Below are 20,102 nucleotides of genomic sequence, written 5' to 3' on the forward strand. Positions count from 1 at the left end.
ATATATATACTAAATAAACAATAAATAATTTAATCAATATATTTTTTCTTGAACCATGTGACTTTCAATTTTCCACATTGAGTATTATATTTGATAATAACATTTTATTAATTTAAATTTTCTACTCATTTTATTTATCAATATTCATAAGATAACTCATATTCTAGTAATTAATTATATTAAAAATAAAACTCAAAGTGATTGCAACTATAAAGAAGTTGACTTTGCATTATAAATTTGAAACTTTTGAATCTATATCTAATTTAATATATTTTGAGAGATAATGGTAGTAGAAAGTATAAAAATATAATAATGTTAATAACCAAATATGAAATGAAGGTCAATTCATTTAAATAAAAACAAAATATATCGATAAAAATTTATATGTTTTTTTATTTTATATTTTTAATATATAAGGATAAAATGACCATTACATAAAAATATAATAGAAAAAACAAAAAAAATGAATTGGATTTCAAAATGTTATTAATAGAGAAACTTAGTTTGATACTGATTAAGTCGGTTGCAATTATTCGTACACCAAAGTGATATTAATTAAGTTATTTATAATTATTCAGATATCAAAATAATGTCAATGATAAATTCGGCCACTAAAATAAATGTTATTCTTTATATATATTATTTTTTTTCCAACTTGGTCCAAGTCATAAAACGATGTTCACAAATGACGGCTGAACAAATGCATTAACAAACTGATTTTGGGAACTGTTTTAAGTGTGAATTTGTTGAAGTCAAAGAGAGAGGCACTGCAGTTCAGCCCGCATTAGTATACTACTACTGTTCACTTCAATTTCCTCTGCTTTAGAGTCAACTTTATTGCTTACAACCGCAATTTAGGTCGCTAAGCATTAACAATACATAAAATTCCAATTACATATGAATGTGTAAGATTATTAAATTAATGACTGAAAATATTCAACAAATCTTCTATTGTAATACTTTTATGTGTATATATATATACAAAAAAGATAATTTTGCAATTCATCTCTTAGACTGTTTAATTACTTTGCATATCTTATAATAATTGTAGCAAGACCTTCCACAGTATAATTATGAATTTCTATCATATACTTTTTTATAATTTATCCAATTTAAGCATCGCATAATTATAATTATGGACGTATCAGTATAATTCTCACAATAGTTTATTTGTAAATTGTGTTTTACTCTTTGAGCTAACAATCAAATATATTTACGGTTAAAGACTTTATATCAAAATTTCGACACAATGAGTAATAATAACAACTAACGTGCGATGGACCATTTGCCGGAAAAAGATAATGAAAATGGTTGAGGTTTCCAAACTAAGTGTACAAGCGAAGTCCCACTTTTTGGACTTGGCATTACAATTTTTACCAGTTGGTAGGATGGGGGTCCACCTGAATTGGGTAGGTGTATTGTGCATCGTGTCCATATACAATTTGTCTACCCAACTTCCCGCTAAAACACAACCCAACTCCATTATTCTATTCTTGTTGCATCCCACGTACCTTAGACTCCCTAACTATAAATTCAGGTGGAATCAGCCAGTGCTGTTAAGTTGCAGCCATCTCTCTCTCTCTCTCTCTTACTGAACATACTGAAATTCTTGCACTTCTTGGGGGTTTCGTCGAAACAGTAAAGATCTTGTCTTTCTATGTGTTTGTATGAGTTTTATATGTTGTTGTGTAGTAAGTGAATGATGTGCTATGTTGAGTTTGATGCTGTGATTGGATTATGTCGATCTTGAATTCATTTGGATTTGTGGGTTCTTGATTCTGATCTGGAAATGGGGATCTGGGCTCATATTATTGTGTTTGTTTTGGATGGGAAAATCAGGTTGAGGTGAAATGGCAAGGAAGAAGATCAGAGAGTATGATTCCAAGAGATTGTTGAAAGAGCACTTCAAGAGGATTTCTGGGTCTGAGTTGGAGATCAAATCTGCCCAAGTGAGTTCAATCTCTCATATTCAAATCTTTCAAGAATTTCATTAGTTTTATGGCAATTGATTACCCATTCTGCATGTTTTTCAGAATTTTAAGGTTGTGAGAAAGTTCTTACTGTTGTTAGACAACAAAAGAACAGATGAAAGACTGGTTAATGCAATGAGGAAAAACATTTTTTTTTTTTCGTTTTCGATTTTGCAGTGGTTGTTTAACTAACTTTCTTGTTGTTTTAGTGCTCAAAGTGGGTGGGTGTCAGATAGCTCTTTTTTCATATCTGAGCTATCACTCAACTAACATGTTGGATTTGCCAGATTACAATTCATGCTATTGATACGTTAATCGTTTCATGACATTCCTTGGTTCCATTTTAACACATTCTCTTGTTATGAAATCACTCAACCAGCGAGTCAAATGAGTTGCATTTAAGTATTATAGAACACTACAAGTACTCCCTCAAACTTTTTGATGTTCTATTGTACTAACCTATGTGTAAAACAACAGTGTACGTTGTAAGTGGCTGCAGGTTGTGCGAATTTCAAACTTGTGTCAACTTGCAGCTTGTTGAAGATGTTATCATGATTCCAAAATAAGGTTACGGTTTACAGTCGAATAATGTAATATTTCCTTGTGATGGTTTAGGTCACCGAGTCTACTAATCTCAACGAACTAGTAGATAAGGAACCCTGGCTCTCATCAACAAAGCTGGTCGTCAAACCAGATATGTTATTTGGGAAGCGGGGGAAAAGTGGTCTTGTCGCTTTGAACCTTGATTTGGCTGGAGTTGCTGCTTTTGTGAAGGATCGGCTTGGCAAAGAGGTGCTTGCTGGCTGTATTCTTCAATATTATTACCTTGTTAATTAGTACGACATATGTGATTATGTACAAACAATGAGTTTGCTTCAGTTTTATTCTCTTCTAACATATTTCTTGCAAAAACAGGTGGAGATGGGAGGATGCAGAGGGCCAATTACGACGTTCATTGTCGAACCATTCGTTCCACATAAAGAAGAATTCTACCTGAACATTGTCTCTGATAGGCTTGGTTGTAGTATCAGTTTCTCAGAGTGCGGAGGAATTGAGATTGAAGAAAACTGGGACAAGGTACTCAGAATGTTTCTCTTAGTCAATTTGCCATGTATTTAGCTTCAAAGGTTTTATTCAAGATTAACTAAAACTGTGTCATGTTTTTAACTCTGTCCAGGTGAAGACAATCTTTATTCCAACAGGTGAATCTTTCACATCAGAGCTTTGTGCTCCACTTCTTGCAACCCTTCCCTTGGAGGTATTTCCATCAATTGTTTTCTTGTTGTCCAGTATTTTTGGAGTGCAATAGTTTTGAGTGGAATATTCATATTCTGCATTTATGTGATACAGATTAAGGGTGTTATTGAGGAGTTCATCAAAGCAGTCTATGCTTTGTTTTTAGGTATGTTTAAGATAGTGGTCAGAAAAGTTTCACTTAGTTAACGTACTCTTGGCTTTGGCAATGACGCAAGATTCTTTCCTTTGACTTAGATTTGGACTTCACTTTCCTTGAGATGAATCCTTTCACCTTGGTCGATGGAAAGCCTTATCCCTTGGATATGAGGGGCGAGCTTGACGACACTGCCGCATTTAAGAACTTCAAAAAGTATTCTGATTTTTCTTTCGTTGATTTTCTTCTTTTCTTGAGTAGATTTTAGCAATATACCTTCGATTTATGTAAGTGTATTAAATGGCTCACTGTGACTTGTTTGCAGATGGGGGAATATCGAATTCCCAATGCCATTTGGAAGGGTAATGAGTCCCACAGAAAGCTTTATTCACGGACTTGATGAAAAGGTATGAATCAACACATCTATCCTCTGTCTGAAGCTGTGCCTACTCATTATTAAAATTTCTAGCAGAGAACCTTTTCTTAGTTCTCCCAGGTTTTTGTTGTACTGATAAAGTTCAGAAACTAGCAGATATGTGAAAAATAGCCGTGCTATCTTTGTTATGTTCATATCATGATATCTTAAACTAAAACTTTACATGGGCTATGACACTAAAACTAATCCTACTGAGTTTGTGAAATTTCCTTGTCCTTGAATCTTTAATGTATAAAGCTTACTAAGTTTTTTAACAAGTCAAAAAAGCATGCTCTCTCTGTTTAGACTTGACGTCAAAGTTTATTTATCTTTCTTACGTTTGCCTTTCAGACAAGTGCATCTCTGAAGTTCACGGTCTTGAACCCCAAAGGGCGAATTTGGACTATGGTTGCTGGAGGAGGTGCAAGTGTCATCTATGCCGATACTGTGCGTGACTCATCTTTTAGCCTTTTGTCTGACTTAGAATTCCATTAGTTTCTTAATATAATCAGTTGCTCAATATTTTCCTCACATAACGTTCTACACTCTTGTGCAGGTTGGAGATCTTGGGTACGCTTCTGAGCTCGGGAACTATGCAGAATACAGTGGCGCTCCCAACGAAGAGGAGGTCTTGCAGTATGCCAGAGTTGTGATTGATGTAAGAACTTTCCATCTCGCGTAGAACGAACTCTGCGTCTGCTTCTCTTACCATCTTACAGATAGACTGATGAAAATTGTATGTAGTGTGCAACTGCAGAGCCCGATGGCCGTAAGAGAGCCCTCGTAATAGGGGGAGGTATAGCTAACTTCACTGATGTGGCTGCTACATTTAGTGGCATCATTCGAGCTCTCAAAGAGAAGGTACCGACCCAAACCTCAGTGGCTATTACAAATACAATCTTCATTACAAGAATTGAGGTTTAATTAATTTGTCTGCTCACATAACAGGAGGCCAAACTCAAGGCAGCCAGAATGCATTTGTATGTCAGAAGAGGAGGGCCAAATTACCAAAAGGGTCTTGCAAGAATGCGAACTCTTGCAGAAGAAATCGGCATCCCAATTGAGGTATAATTGTCAATTTGCATCATAAAAATGTGGGGACATGAAAATCTCTCTTCCGAAATCTATTCCTACTGAAGTAAACGTCGTATGTTGGCTTCTTTCTGGTATAGGTTTATGGACCTGAGGCAACCATGACTGGGATCTGCAAACAGGCTATTGAGTGCATCAGTGCAGCTGCTTGAAACTGCCAAATGCTGATTTTATTACCTCTTTCGTTCCATTTGATTTCCACTATATGTATTTAGTCTCATGTTGTCCCAACATGTTGAAGGATTTTGTATTGTATTTTACCAGTCGAAGTCGATCAATCAACAGAAATAACTACTTCATGTGTTAGTTTTGCATTTGACATTAGTAAAACAAGCTCATAAGTTGACACCATTGACTTGAATATATAACTGATCATCAGCTTTGCTGGCTCATCCAACGGCTTAAATGGACACTTCTATGTAACTCTGCAGCTTACCATCTCTGGCTTTAGTTTTGAATTCCAAGAGCCTGTAATAAGCTTTTTCAAAATATTTTGAGAAATTATAAGCTCTTGAAAATTGTCGGACAATTTTTTTTTCTAATAACAAAGTTAAGTTCATCCAATTTTTTTTAAACATCTTATAAGCTTTTTAATGTTAACATTCAACAAACAAAAATAAACTTATAATTTCATTAGTAATTTACTTTTACCCTTCTTATAGTTGGCGTTTTTTCTCGAAAGAAAAATTATCTGTATATACAATATTGTAATTACAAACTTTTCGATCTTATTGTATCTAAATATTTTAACAACTGATTTTTATTTATAATATTTATTAGGATAAATTACAGTTATCTCTCATGAATTGATATAATTGCGAATACATTCTCGTTGTTTGAAAAATTATAAATATTCCACCAAATGAAAAATAATATAGCCCCTAGACGGTGAATTGAAAATTATTACTTTACCATTAATTAGAAATATTTTTTTTTTTAGAAAAAAAAGTTTGGAAAAATTTAAAAGTAATATGAGGGTTGGTCAAGTAAATAATTCGTAAAGCACATTAGTCCATAAAAATATCCCAAAAAGATATTTTATATACCATGATAAGAATTTATATTCCTAACAATAAAGGAATTTTAAAGGACAAAATACATTTTCTAGAGTGATTGCATAAGTTTTGAAAAAGCATTTTTTAGTTTTTATTTAAAAAAATATTTTTGAGGTATTTTAAATGTCAATTTTTACTTCTGAAACTATTATAAAATACACTTTTAAGCTAAAATGGGTGCTTCTGGCTTCTTTAGTTTTTTTTTTTTTTTAAAAATACATTCAACTTTCTTTTGTACTACTCTGCCCTCATTATAATAATTTTAATTTGATTTACCTTTTTTAATTTATTTTTTGAAATTGCTCATTTAAATTGATATTAGAATTTTTAAATAATTTGAATAATTTATCGCTAACAAAAATTTATAATTTCACATATTTAATATTTCTAAAAACCATATATTTGATTTTCTATATTATATGATAAATTATTCCTAAATCATAGAAAAATATAAATTAAAAGCTATAATTAATTTTTAAAAATATAAATTAAAACGTATGATTAATTTAAAAAAATATTTTTTTAATCAATCATGCAAGTTTATTGATTGTGCATGAATGAAAAATTATATTACATAATGGAAACATTATTGAATTAAACATTTTAGTTTTTCTATTAGCGGTCAATTTATTAACACTATAAATGATAATTACTTTGTAAGAGAATTAAATATGAGATATACTAATAGAAATAAAATTTATTATTTACTGAGAAAAAATAATTATTATCATCAAAACAAGTACAAATAATAAGCAAAAATATTATGTTTTAATACATGTGGACAAAATAATTTTTAATCAATTAAACTTGTTTTAGAATTGCTTATTCCTCAAATACTACCCAATTTAGCTTTTATCTCAATTTTTTTCTTTTTTTTGCAAATACTACATATTTTTTATTCTGCTACAACTTTCAATTTTTTCTACGAAAAATCACTTTCTTGAAAATAGAAGTTCTCACAAACACTCCCTTCGTAGAATCTCAAAATGCTCAAACAGGATTAGGATTCATATTATATTTTGATCAAATTTGTATCACGCACAATTTGACCCGACCCGACAACCCGAAATTGTCATAATCGATCCCCCTATAGCTGGAATGTTCAAATCACGATACGTGGATCTAAACAAGTATGAACAATTAGTTCTATAAATACTCCAAAACTATTTTGGAGTTAAGGTGCGCATATTATGCCCTATGTATATGAATTAGACTATACTCAAACTTATTACGAATTCCAACCTGAATAATCAGATATATCAAGAGTTTTTATCAAAGATCCTTCAATAATGAAATTAGTTTTAAACTTTAAGAAAAATCAAGAGCAAGAGTTACATTGGGTGGTAATATTGTAATTTTGCAATGAAAAGTAAGAGCATATTTATAAAGTTTTTCGAATAATGTAGTATAAAGAAGCAACGGTTTTACTTTTACCCTTTATTCCTTTAGAATCGGATCAAAAGAAACCACGTCGCTAAAAAAATGTTTAGGGGGATTTATAATTTTATATTTAATCTATATCTATACCATTTATATCATTATAAAATAAAATATATCGTACCATTTTTTTAATATTCAAATTTATGTTTTATTTCATTTCTTCTCTTTCATTTTTTTTAATCAAATTAGTAATTTCAATATTTTTAATAATTTCATAATTATATTTTTTTCTCTTAACTACCCAGTCCTCCACAATTTTTTTTTACTTTACTTCTTCACATTTATTAAAATTTATAATTATAATTTTTTTTATAATTATTTTTTCTCATCATCTCACGTCACAGTTTTTTTATATGCTCTCGGAAACCACATGCAGCGACAACTAGTTTATTTAAATGTTACGAGTCTTGTAATAATTAATAGTGGTTGACAAAATATGTATCGATCAAAATACCCTTAAATTTATTTACTTTTTTTCTAAAAAAATATCTTTGGATTTAATCACTTGATTTTATTAATAATTTTCTACCCAGACACAGCATGGGTACTGCGATATCCAGTATGTTTAAGTTCTCCTTCGTCAATCGTCAGTATTGATTGTAATTTTTATTTCTTAAATAAAAAACAATTCCGACCACACCAATTGATTAATAATATCAAATGAAGTGATCATATATTGTTTATGTAGGGTATAACCCTCCAGTGGTGTTCGTCGTTTCACGGAGAAATCCTATTAACTATTACAACACTTATTGGAGTACAGACTCCTTAAAATACAACCCGAAAAGAGAAACTTGCGGAAACGTAAATAATACAACGAAAAGGAAAGATAAAAGCACTGTTTGGAAAATGGCTCAGGTTAAAGCCAGATCCAGAGAAAACGGGACGCGGTCACCACAAAGTACCGTTCCCAAATCAGCCCACACAACTCACGGCTACTCCACCCAAACTACCCGAGAAGACACCTCGAATCACAAAGACCCGTCAATATACCCGGAAACCCACACACAGAATATCACAGAGATAAGGCAAGGGGAGAGTGTATCGGAAAACAGATTTCAGTTCGCGCACCGAGCGGAAAGAGGAAAATCCCCTTTTATAGAAAGTCTCAAGTAACTGCCGAAGGAACACAACCGTTTGGGGGTTTTCTTGAAGCCATTAGATTGGCTTCAGAAAACCGCCGGACGGTGGCTATTGTAACCGTCATGCGGTAACCGGCAGGAAGGGAGGGGAAGAGTGAATCGGCGGAGTGAGGGAGTGGAGAGAGAGAGAGAAAGGAAACTGATTAGGGTTTTGAGAGAAGAGAGTATATAAGTGAGATACTCGGGTCGGGTAGTCGGGTTGGGTCGGGTAGTCGGGTGGGCCTCCAAGTGAGTTGTGGGCTTGTAATTTGGGCTTCCGGTTTTGGGTCATATTTACAACATACCCCACCTTGGACCAAATACCCAATGGGTAGGTCAGGGGTTTGGATCTGGTCTTTTTCATCATCGCCAAAAACAAGTTCACCGTGGGTGTACCTGCAACACAGAAGACTAAAGGCAGCAGAGATTTAGTCAGGATTTAAGTGCAGTAATTTTAAACATTTACTGAATTTTTCAGCGGGCAGGCATTTGGTGCCCATGTCGGCAGGATTATCTTCAGAGCTGATTTTTTCAAGTTTGATTACATCTCTCCCTACAATATCTCTAATGAAATGAAACCTTACATCTATATGCTTGGTCCTATCATGAAAGACAGGATTTTTGCACAGTTGAATGGAAGATTGACTATCAGAAAAGATAACAAGTTTTTCTTTTGAGAAACCAATTTCTTTTATCAAACCATCAAGCCATAGAGCTTCTTTGAAAGCTTCAGTGGTAGCAATATATTCAGCTTCCGTAGTGGATAGTGCAACAATATGTTGTAGTTGGGATTTCCAACTAATGCATGAGCCATAAAAAGTAAAGACATAAGATGATGTGGATTTACGGCTATCTCTATCATTAGCATAATTCGAATCCACATAGCCTACCAATCGAGTATCATTTGAATGCTTAGAAAACATGATCCCAATATTCTCGGATCCTCGTAAGTATCTTAGTAACCATTTCAAGGCTTCCCAATGTGGGGGGCCAGGATTTGACATAAAACGACTAAGACAGCTAATAGAGTAGGCTACATCAGGCCTAGTACACACCATTAGAAACATAATGGAACCAATCAAATTAGAGTAAGGAACATTTTCCATTTTTCGTATTTCTGAAGCTGTTTTGGGGCATTGCTCTTTACTTAATTGAAAATGGGCTGCCAGGGGGACAGAGGTGGGTTTTGCATTTTCCATAGAGAATTTTTTAAGAACATTTGAAAGGTATGATCTTTGATTCAGAGAAATGAGAAACTGTTTTCTATCTCTAGCAATATTCATACCAAGAATCTGTTTTGCGTTGCCAAGATCTTTCATCTCAAAGGCTTTGCATAAATCTCTTTGTAAAGAAGATATAAGATGTAAGCTAGGACTAGCAATTAGCATGTCATCGACATATAACACCAAGAATATAGGGGAATCATGCACATGCTTGAAATAAAGACAATGATCATATTGGCTTCTAGTGAAATTTAAAGATAACATGAACTCATCAAATTTTTTATTCCATTGTCGAGGGGATTGTTTCAGCCCATAAAGCGATTTTTTAAGCAAACACACATAATCAGGTTTAGAGATGTCAGTAAAGCCAAATGGTTGATGCATGTAAATGTTTTCATCTAAATCACCATGTAGAAAAGCAGTTTTAACGTCCATTTGTTTTAATTCCCAATCATAGTGAGCAGTGAGGGCAAGTATTATGCGAACAGTGGTGTATTTAACAACAGGTGAAAAAATCTCATTATAATCAATTCCTTCTTTTTGTGTGAAACCTTTAGCAACTAATCTAGCCTTGTATTTTATGGGATTTTCTTGTTTTATTTTGAATAGCCATTTACAATCAACAATAGAGGCATTTTCTGGTTTACGGACAAGAACCCAGGTTTTATTGTCTTTCAAAGATTTCATTTCCTCTTTCATAGCACTAAGCCATTTTTCTGATTTTAAAGGCTTCTTCGACACTAGAGGGTTCTATAAGTTCGGTGTTAAAGCTAGTGTGAAAATCCCTAAGCTTTGTTGGTTTTCTAGTCTGTCTTCTATCTCTGTCTCTAGTAAGAAGGTAGTTATCTAATGGGTTCTGAGTTTCTGAAAATTCTTCTTCTTGGTTGTTCCCTAATTGTTCGTTTTCACTTAATTGTTCCTGATGGTTTCCTAATTCCTCCCCTTCTTGGTTATCCTCTAAATTGACTTTGTTAAAGGTCGATTCTGTTTCTATAGGTTTGGTTTTTGCTAGACATGGCATTTCATTTTCATTAAACGTGACATTTCGGCTAATTAAAACTTTAAACCCTGGTTGACTCCTAATCCAAAGTCTATAGCCTTTAATACCCTCAGGATAACCAATAAAAACACACTTAAGAGATTTAGGATCAAGTTTATCAGAATCTTGAAGAACAAAAGCAGCACAACCAAACACACGCAAAGCTGATAAATCAGGGATTCTTCCATTCCACATGAAATCAGGGGTTTTTCCAAGTAAAGGCACAGAGGGGGACATATTAATAAGATGTGCAGCAGTTAAAACAGCTTCTCCCCAGAAAGATTTCGGTAAACCAGAACTAATCAAAAGACATCTAACTTTATCAAGTAGTGTGCGGTTCATGCGTTCAGCAATACCATTTTGTTGAGGTGTGTAAGGATTTGTTTTGTGCCTTTTAATACCGAATTCTTCACACAAATCAGAAAAATTTTTGTTGCAAAATTCAAGCCCATTATCAGTTCTAAGAGACTTCAACTTTTTTCCCGTTTGGTTTTCAACAAAGATTTTCCAATTTTTGAATTTATCAAAAACTTCAGATTTATGTTTCATAAGAAAGACAAAAACTTTACGAGAGAAGTTATCAATAATAGAAAGAAAATAGCGATTTCCACCATGGGTGGGTACAGTACTAGGACCCCAAACATCTGCATGCACATAGTCTAAAATACATGGGGACATAGATGGGTTTGGGGATGGGGTCATAGGGAATTGTACTCTATGCTGTTTACCCATAACACATTCATCACAGAAATCCAGTTTATCTATTTTATCATTTAAGACACCATCTCTTTTTAAAAAATCAAGACCTTTTTGACTAATGTGGCCTAATCTCTTATGCCATAAGGAAGTTACGTCACACACAGAGACAGATGCAGCAATGTTATCATAAGATGCGGTGCATATATAAAGATTCCGTTTTCGTTCAGCTTTGAAAACCACTAAAGAGCCTTTCATAATTTTCATGAGGCCTTTGCCCCACCTACCTTCTAAACCATTTTCTTCTAATGCAGCACATGATATGAGGTTGTGACTTAAGTCAGGAACATATCTGACATTTTTCAAAAGCATTTTATAACCATCAAAACATAATGAGATGTCACCAAGACCTTTGATTTCACATTTTTTCTCATTTGCCATTGACACAAAACCAGCATGCTCATATTTCAAGTTTGTGAAAATGTCTTTGAAAGGACTCATATGAAATGTGCAACCGGAATCTATAAGCCATTCATGCATGTCAAAAGTACTCACAGAATTTGCTTCATAAACAACGAAGACTTCACCATTTGATTCAATAGACACATTACTGACTTTTTCTTTATCATCATAATTTCTATCCCTATTCTCACGTCTAGGTTTTCTGCAATCTTTGATATAATGGCCTTTGGTTCCACAATTGTAGCATCGTCTATCTCTAATTTTGTCATCTCTAAAGTTTGTCTCTCGTGGTCTAGACTTACTTCTATTGGTTTTAGTCTTACTTCTGCTCCTACTACTATATCGAGAATTAAAGTTCCTGAATCTTGTTCTACCCTAACAGAATTGATCTCATAATGGTTTTGGCTAGGTTTATTAACTTTGAGATCTAGTTCTTTACTCTTAAGCCCATTTACTACGGTTTCTAAATTAATACTATCTCTACCATATTTGATAGCAGCTTTCACGTCAGAGTAAGATTCAGGTATTGCATTTAGGAGAACAATGGGGGAATATTCATCAATGTATTTATCACCAGCAAGTTTAATATCTTGAATTAGCTTAGTGAAGTCATCAAGGTTTTCATCAATATTTTTGGACAAATCAAGTTTATAACGAAAAAATTTTTCCAGCAAAAACAGTTTATTAGGAAGAGAGATCTCAGTAAACAATTCCTCCAACTTATCCCACAAAGCTTTAGAAGATTCCAGTTTTCCGACTTTTCTTAAAACAGTATCAGATAGATTCAAAACAATAGAGGAGTATGCAAATTCATCATTTTCTAATTTCTTTTCCTCAGAAATATTTTCAGCGTATTTGCCATCAATGGCTTTAAAAACCTTTTGTTGGATAAGGATGCCTTTCATCTTTTGTTGCCATATAGAAAAGTCGGTTTTTCCGTCAAATGGTTGAAGGCTATAACCAGCCATTTTAAAAAAAAATTTTGAAGAAAACAGTCTAGGGTTTTAATAAGGCAGAAAAGATCCCGAAACAGTAGAATTTTAAAAAAGCAGGTTTGCACAGCACTACAGAAACTCAAACTTTATCAAGGAAGTGAAAACCGAGTATGCAGAAGAGAAATCACAAGATTATTCAGATACAGAACAACACTGTATACGGAATAGCAGAAACAACAGAAGTAAATCAGTTATCAAACATCCACAGAAAAACACAAGATTTGCAGACGTATCAACAGAGAGTAGATAGAACAGAAATTAAAAGGCAGGTGTATTAGAACCGAGGCTAACCAGCCTAAGTCCCGTCCAGATACCCGACGACCTCAGGGGTCCGGCCAGGAGGGATATTAGGGGGTTTTACCGCGGCTAACAGGAGTAATGTAAAGGAATAACAACGACAGTAAAGAAAAAGAAAAAAAACAGAAGTGAATAAGAACCAGAGGAAGGGTTATGCGAAGGTTTTACCGTCACCAGGATCAACGCAGATCGGAGAATCGGCTCTGATACCACTGTAGGGTATAACCCTCCAGTGGTATTCGTCGTTTCACGGAGAAATCCTATTAACTATTACAACACTTATTGGAGTACAGACTCCTTAAAATACAACCCGAAAAGAGAAACTTGCGGAAACGTAAATAATACAACGAAAAGGAAAGATAAAAGCACTGTTTGGAAAATGGCTCAGGTTAAAGCCAGATCCAGAGAAAACGGGACGCGGTCACCACAAAGTACCGTTCCCAAATCAGCCCACACAACTCACGGCTACTCCACCCAAACTACCCGAGAAGACACCTCGAATCACAAAGACCCGTCAATATACCCGGAAACCCACACACAGAATATCACAGAGATAAGGCAAGGGGAGAGTGTATCGGAAAACAGATTTCAGTTCGCGCACCGAGCGGAAAGAGGAAAATCCCCTTTTATAGAAAGTCTCAAGTAACTGCCGAAGGAACACAACCGTTTGGGGGTTTTCTTGAAGCCATTAGATTGGCTTCAGAAAACCGCCGGACGGTGGCTATTGTAACCGTCATGCGGTAACCGGCAGGAAGGGAGGGGAAGAGTGAATCGGCGGAGTGAGGGAGTGGAGAGAGAGAGAGAAAGGAAACTGATTAGGGTTTTGAGAGAAGAGAGTATATAAGTGAGATACTCGGGTCGGGTAGTCGGGTTGGGTCGGGTAGTCGGGTGGGCCTCCAAGTGAGTTGTGGGCTTGTAATTTGGGCTTCCGGTTTTGGGCCATATTTACAACAGTTTACAACTCAATCAAAGAGAAATTTATGATGAGTCAAACCCAAAAGAAGACAACATTATTCAACATGAATTATGTGTTTCTGCAGTAGTACTATAATAACCAGCAAAATCAAAGTTATGTTACTATTAGAAAGAGGGCAGATTTACGTTTGTTTCCTTTTTTTTTTTTTTTTTCTGAGCATCTTATGGATTCAATAATATATTAATATACTAAGAACAGTAAATAATAAATTACAATAACTCTCGATTCAATCAATATATTAATATAATTACAAACAAATTACAATAACTCACGTAAAATGAAAAAATATCAACACATCTAATACAACTCGTACCTATAACCTTAATTGATTCATAAAACTTCAACCTCAACCTCTAGACTAAAGTTCTATGTTTGTATTTAATCATGCAATTTTAGAACAAAATCATGTATAAACTTCCCAAATTGAAATATAAAGACTAGATAAGGTTACGTAAATGAATCCTGGGCAGTTTCAGCAAGAATCATGTGGAGTTCAGGTAGATATATGCTCAATCTATTTCTGTTTAATGTTTTTATTGCATACAGGTTTCCTTCAAATCAATTATAATTCCCCCCCCCCCCCCAACAACTTCAAGAATATTATATTGCAGCAAAGATCTAATTATTAATGAAATATTATCGGGAACGTTTTGAAAAAATAATTTACCAGATGGGTAATAATAAATAAAAATATTTACAAGATATCGTTTTAGACACACAAAAAAAAAAAAAAGAAACTAATAACATTGTATAAGTTAATCACGTATTTATGATAATATTTTGTAGAGATGTATATATAAAATGTAATACAAGATGTATGTCAATTCGAATTTATAAATTAGTTTCGGATAAGGTTGGCAGAATTAAATGCAGTCGATTTTTAGGAAGAAAATTTGGACAAGCCGCTTCTTGTTGACGTTGAAGCAGTAGTAGCAGCAATGAATTTGATAGAAACATGGAACAAATATCCAAACCAATGGTTGCAAATAGTAAGCACGAGGATGACAATGAGGCCTTGATGTCTCATAATGGGTAAATTACATTTTTGGTCCCATAAGTGGACCTGATTCCAATTTTAGTCCCATACTAAGGGCAATTCGCACATTTTGTCCCGTAAGTGGATTTTTTTTCCAATTTCAGTCCCGGTTGGGGATTTCCGTTAAAACTTAACGGCATATGCTGAAATCCGTTAGGTACTGTTAAATATGAAGGGAAAGCATGTAGAATTGAAGGGAAAGTATGGAGAATTGGAGGGAAAATCAACAATTTGATGGAAATTACACTATACCCTCTTCCTTCTATTTAAATGTAATTTTTCAAAAGAAATATTGGGATCTATTTTTATGTAATTTGTGCAATTTTATTTTTGAAGCTATGTGTAATATCTGAAAATATGTTTCGATTTTTGTAATGTATGTTAAATTTATGTAATCAGTGTTAATTTTATTTAATTTCTATAATTTATGAAAAATATAGTTTAATGTGATATTTAATATCTGAAAATAATAAAAAGTATGATATTCTGAATACTTTTGAAATGTCTGAACTTAATGTGAAATTTGTTCTGTAATTTTTCTGTAATGATGCAATTCTAAAAATTTATATTTTATGAAAAATTGTTGAAAAGAGTTTCTGAAATTTTTTTAAATTTATTTTTCTGAAATTTTTCTGAAAATGTATGAAATTTCTGCAATTTATTTCATTTCTTCTGAAATTCCAAAATTCTGAATTCCTAAATTTTTTAAATTATTTCTGAAATTTTTTAAATTTATTTTAATTTTTCTGTAATCCTATGAATTATTAGGAAAAAAAGTTGGGATTTAATTTTACGTAATTTCTAGAAAGTATGTGTAATTTGTGTAATTTTATGAATATGTATAACTTGTGTAAATTTTATGAGTATGTGTAATTTGTGTTGTTTTATAACTTGTGTTAATTTAAGAAAATATGTGTAATTTCTGAAAAAATTTTGAATTTATTTTTCTGATTTTTTTTTTGGTAATTTCTAAAATTATATATTTATGTATTTTTTAAATTTTATTTTAATTTTTCTATAATCTTATGAATATTAGGGGAAAAAATTGGAATTTAATTTTGTGTAATTTTTTGAAAATGTGTGTAACTTGTGTAATTTAAATCCCATTTCTTCATTTAAATAGAAGGAAGAGAGTATAGTGTAATTTCCACCAAGTTGTTGATTTTCCCTCCAATTCTCCATGTTTTCCCTCCATATTTAACAGCACTTAACGGATTTCAGCAGCTGCCGTTAAGTTTTAACGAAAATCCCCAATCGGGACTGAAATTGAAAAAAAAATCCACTTACGGGATCAAATGTGCGAATTACCCTTAGTATGAGACTAAAATTGGAATCGGGTCCACTTATGGGACCAAAAATATAATTTACCCTCTCATAATTAAAAAGTTGTGGGTCTGAATTCCATAAATATGATAGTGCGTAAATGTCTACACACGTCTATAGTAGTTTCTTGTTTCTTTTGTCTTGATTGAATGTATTCATTGACTTGAATTTGAAGTCTAAAAATATATATTGAATGATATAATAAATCGTATATTATAAAAATAAAAAATAAAATTTCAATTCTTGTTGTTACGTTTGGTTCTGTCCTGGTTAGTTTACTAGGGTTTTCATGTCAAAATGGCATAAATTTATGTGGGTTGAGGGTGAGAACCGTCAGCTAGGAGAAATGGTTGAACAAGATCGGGAACTCATAATTGGGCATTAATTAATCACGTCTTCGCTATTGCTTTCCACATTTTAAATATTCTTGTTGAAATTAAATTTGATCTAACAAAACTAGTAGTATAGCAATTGTATTATACTTGTAATGTAATTAATTATTTTTTTTTAAATTATACATCAATCACATGACAATAAATATATTATACTTTTTATATAATTAATTACGAAATTTATTGACTAAAGTTGGATGGGCTCAAAGCTGAAATTAGAGTGGACAACACTAACACTCATAGTCATGGTTATTATTATTAGAGTTGAATAAAATTACAAGGTGGTTAAATGGCTGGTAGGACAGAATACATACATACATACATAACCGTTTCTTACGCGAAAACCAGAGACACAGCTTCCTCGATTTAACCAGAAAACAAGTATTACAACACTCCCTAAAATGGCACTGACAGCAGAAGAAGTAGAAATTCACGGGGACGTGTTAGAGACAATCCTCTCCCACGTCCCACTCCTCCACTTGGTCTCCGCCTGCCGTGTTTCTAAGTGGTGGCGCTACGCCGTCTCCTCCTCCCTCCACCACCACAACCCCCCCAAGCCCTGGTTGATCCTCCACACACAAGCCACTCGCTTTCCCCACGCCACCGCCGCCCATGCATATGATCCCCGCTCCGACCTCTGGATCAAGATTTCTCAACCGTCAATCGATTACGTCTCCGCCCTCAAGTCATCCAATTCCAATTTCCTCTACATGCTCTCCCCCTCCAAATTCTCCTTCTCGTTGGACCCGCTCAACTGCAACTGGCGCAGCGTCGACCCGCCCCTCGTGTGGCGCACGGACCCAATCGTTGCCCGCGTGGGGGACTCCGTCATCATTGCCGGAGGCGCCTGCGATTTCGAAGATGATCCGCTGGCCGTGGAGATTTACAATCTCAAAACACGTGCCTGGTGCACGGGCCAGTCCATGCCGGAGAACTTGATGGACTCCGCGGCTTCGCCTTGGCTTTCAATCGCCACGACGACTGAGAAACTCGTCGTCGCCGATAAACAATCCGGCGTCACTTACTGGTTCGATCCGGAAACCAAATCTTGGTCCGAACCGTTTGTTCTGGATCCCGGTCAACCCATTAGCAATTACCACATCGGATGCTCCAATAACAGCCTTATCCTGGTCGGAGTTTGCAGAAGCGGACAAGCTGAAAGAGTGAAAGTCTGGAGAGTTGAGGGAGAAGATGTATCCTGTAAAGAGATGGGAGAAATGCCTCAAGAATTTGTAGCCAGACTGAGGAGCAAAAGTTACGAAAATTCTCCAATAGATATCCGAGTGAGGGGGAACATCGTGTACGTGTATAACACGTGGAAGGCAGAGGAGGTGGTGGCGTGCGAGCTGATGGGCGGCGGGGGCTGCAGGTGGTGGAGCATGAGAAATGTGGTGGGGCGTGAGGAAATGATGGGGGAGAGGTTGGTATTCTCGTGTTCTGAGGTTGGGATTGAGGAGTTGCAGAAAGCTATAAGGATGAAGAAGTGGAGATTTGAGGAGGTGAACTGCTGAGGGGCTCATTTGCAGACCTGTTAAGGAAATAGATACTTAAATCCAAAATTAGAGTGAGGGACGCCCCATTGTCGTCGTTGTTTTCTTGCCACTCCCAAATATTATTATGTTTGTTTATTTTCTTGTCATAAAAGTTTGTATTTTCGATCTAATGCCCATCAATCAGTTTTTGAGTCTACTTGAATTTGAAAATATGATTTCCACAAATAAATTTATATAATTACATATCAAAAGAATTTGAATCCTATTTATATTTTACGAAATATAGTTCAAATTAAATGATAATGAAATTATTTGAACTCAAATTCATCCATTTAAATATAATTCGCAACTTACGGAAAAACATAATTTAAGAAAAATAGTCTTTATTTAACAATATCTTATATCATGAAATGGAAATAAGCAAAAAAGTTGCACCAAATACAAAGAAAAGGAGACAGCAGAAACAAAAGCCAAGAGAAGACGAGTGCAGCCCATTCCGTTAATTGCCGTTTTTTGACTTGCCGGTTTACTTGGTATTAGCCGAAATCTCCGTCAATACACCCCAAAACATCAGGCACAAACCTGCAGGGATGAGGATGCATGACCATAACTCAGCATGTGGAGATATATGTTTCAAGAACCATGGGACGCTTCACTCCAAAACATTCTTGCTATATACATATGATCAGCTGATTTTGATAGAATTAAGATTGAACACAAGTAGCTGATGATTGAGTTAATATTGTTCCTGGATATATATATATACAGAGAGAGAGAGAGAGGTGATGATTGAGGATTGGTGACATATCGTACGTAATTTTCCACTACAAATTACATACAAATGAAGTATTAGTATTCTTAATTTGGTGCATCAACTTTACGTATTGGAGTCTCTTTTTCCTTTGGTGTAGTGCGAGTGCGAGTGTGAGTGTGAATGTGATGAATCCACTAATTCAACAAACTCTTTCTCAACTCCAAAATCCATTAGTGCTAAATCGCGTATTCAATGTCGGCCAGAAACAAATACTATGTACATCTACTTTTCGTTTTTCATTTATTCTTATTACACATATTCAATATTTTACATATTATTATATGATCGTTATAATGCCCTCTTCTAATATTTGGTCTAATTATACACTAAACCTCCTAAAATTAGAAAGTTATATTTAATATTCCTATCATTTGTTGTTATGTAACATGAGACAAATCCAATTACCAATAACATTATTCAAATTTGCTAACATCAATATAAAAATTAAATAAAATTCTAATTTTTACCCATAAATTGAATAATTCAAATGCAAAAAAAAACCCATTAGTTGGATGCATTAATGGGTGCACCCTTGAGTTCAAATATTTACAGTTGGACTATCCACTTATGCATTAGAGTTGCTTTTTTCCTTTTGTGCAAACGAACAAAAATGCGACCAAGTTTTATGTTTGATGAGGGAATCATCTCATTGGTCCATCTGTTTTTTATTTCCACAACTCTATCAGATCTCCTTGTATTTGCTTACACCGTTATAGTACGTACGTAGGCCGTATATATCTTTTCTTGTGTTCTATATTTTAATTTTTTCGATACAATGTGTTTGATTAAATGTACTCTTAATTTCTACCTAATATAAACACAATTAAATTTATGATAAAATATTAATGACAATACAACACTCAAAGTGCCGTG

At 34.1% G+C, this 20,102-nt stretch overlaps 2 protein-coding genes across 2 annotated transcripts; both read left to right on the top strand.

Annotated features, from left to right (window-relative positions):
- Positions 1-1,480: 1,480 nt before the first annotated feature.
- On the top strand, positions 1,481-5,173 carry LOC105156623 (ATP-citrate synthase alpha chain protein 1). The gene is made up of 13 exons (XM_011072807.3): positions 1,481-1,638; positions 1,840-1,949; positions 2,586-2,762; positions 2,886-3,047; positions 3,148-3,228; positions 3,321-3,372; positions 3,462-3,576; positions 3,686-3,767; positions 4,127-4,222; positions 4,332-4,433; positions 4,520-4,636; positions 4,724-4,840; positions 4,948-5,173. The coding sequence occupies exons 2-13, from the start codon at positions 1,851-1,853 to the stop codon at positions 5,017-5,019; spliced, it is 1,272 nt and encodes a 423-aa protein (XP_011071109.1). The 5' UTR covers positions 1,481-1,638; positions 1,840-1,850; the 3' UTR covers positions 5,020-5,173.
- An 11,967-nt stretch (positions 5,174-17,140) lies between these two features.
- LOC105156772 (F-box/kelch-repeat protein At1g23390) lies at positions 17,141-18,644 on the top strand. The gene has a single exon (XM_011072989.2). It carries the CDS (start codon positions 17,324-17,326, stop codon positions 18,431-18,433), a length of 1,110 nt encoding a protein of 369 aa, XP_011071291.2. The 5' UTR covers positions 17,141-17,323; the 3' UTR covers positions 18,434-18,644.
- Positions 18,645-20,102: the final 1,458 nt, after the last annotated feature.

This window comes from Sesamum indicum, linkage group LG2, assembly GCF_026168435.1.
Source record: "Sesamum indicum cultivar Baizhima isolate 11 linkage group LG2, ASM2616843v1, whole genome shotgun sequence".
NCBI classification, from domain to species: Eukaryota; Viridiplantae; Streptophyta; class Magnoliopsida; order Lamiales; family Pedaliaceae; genus Sesamum; species Sesamum indicum.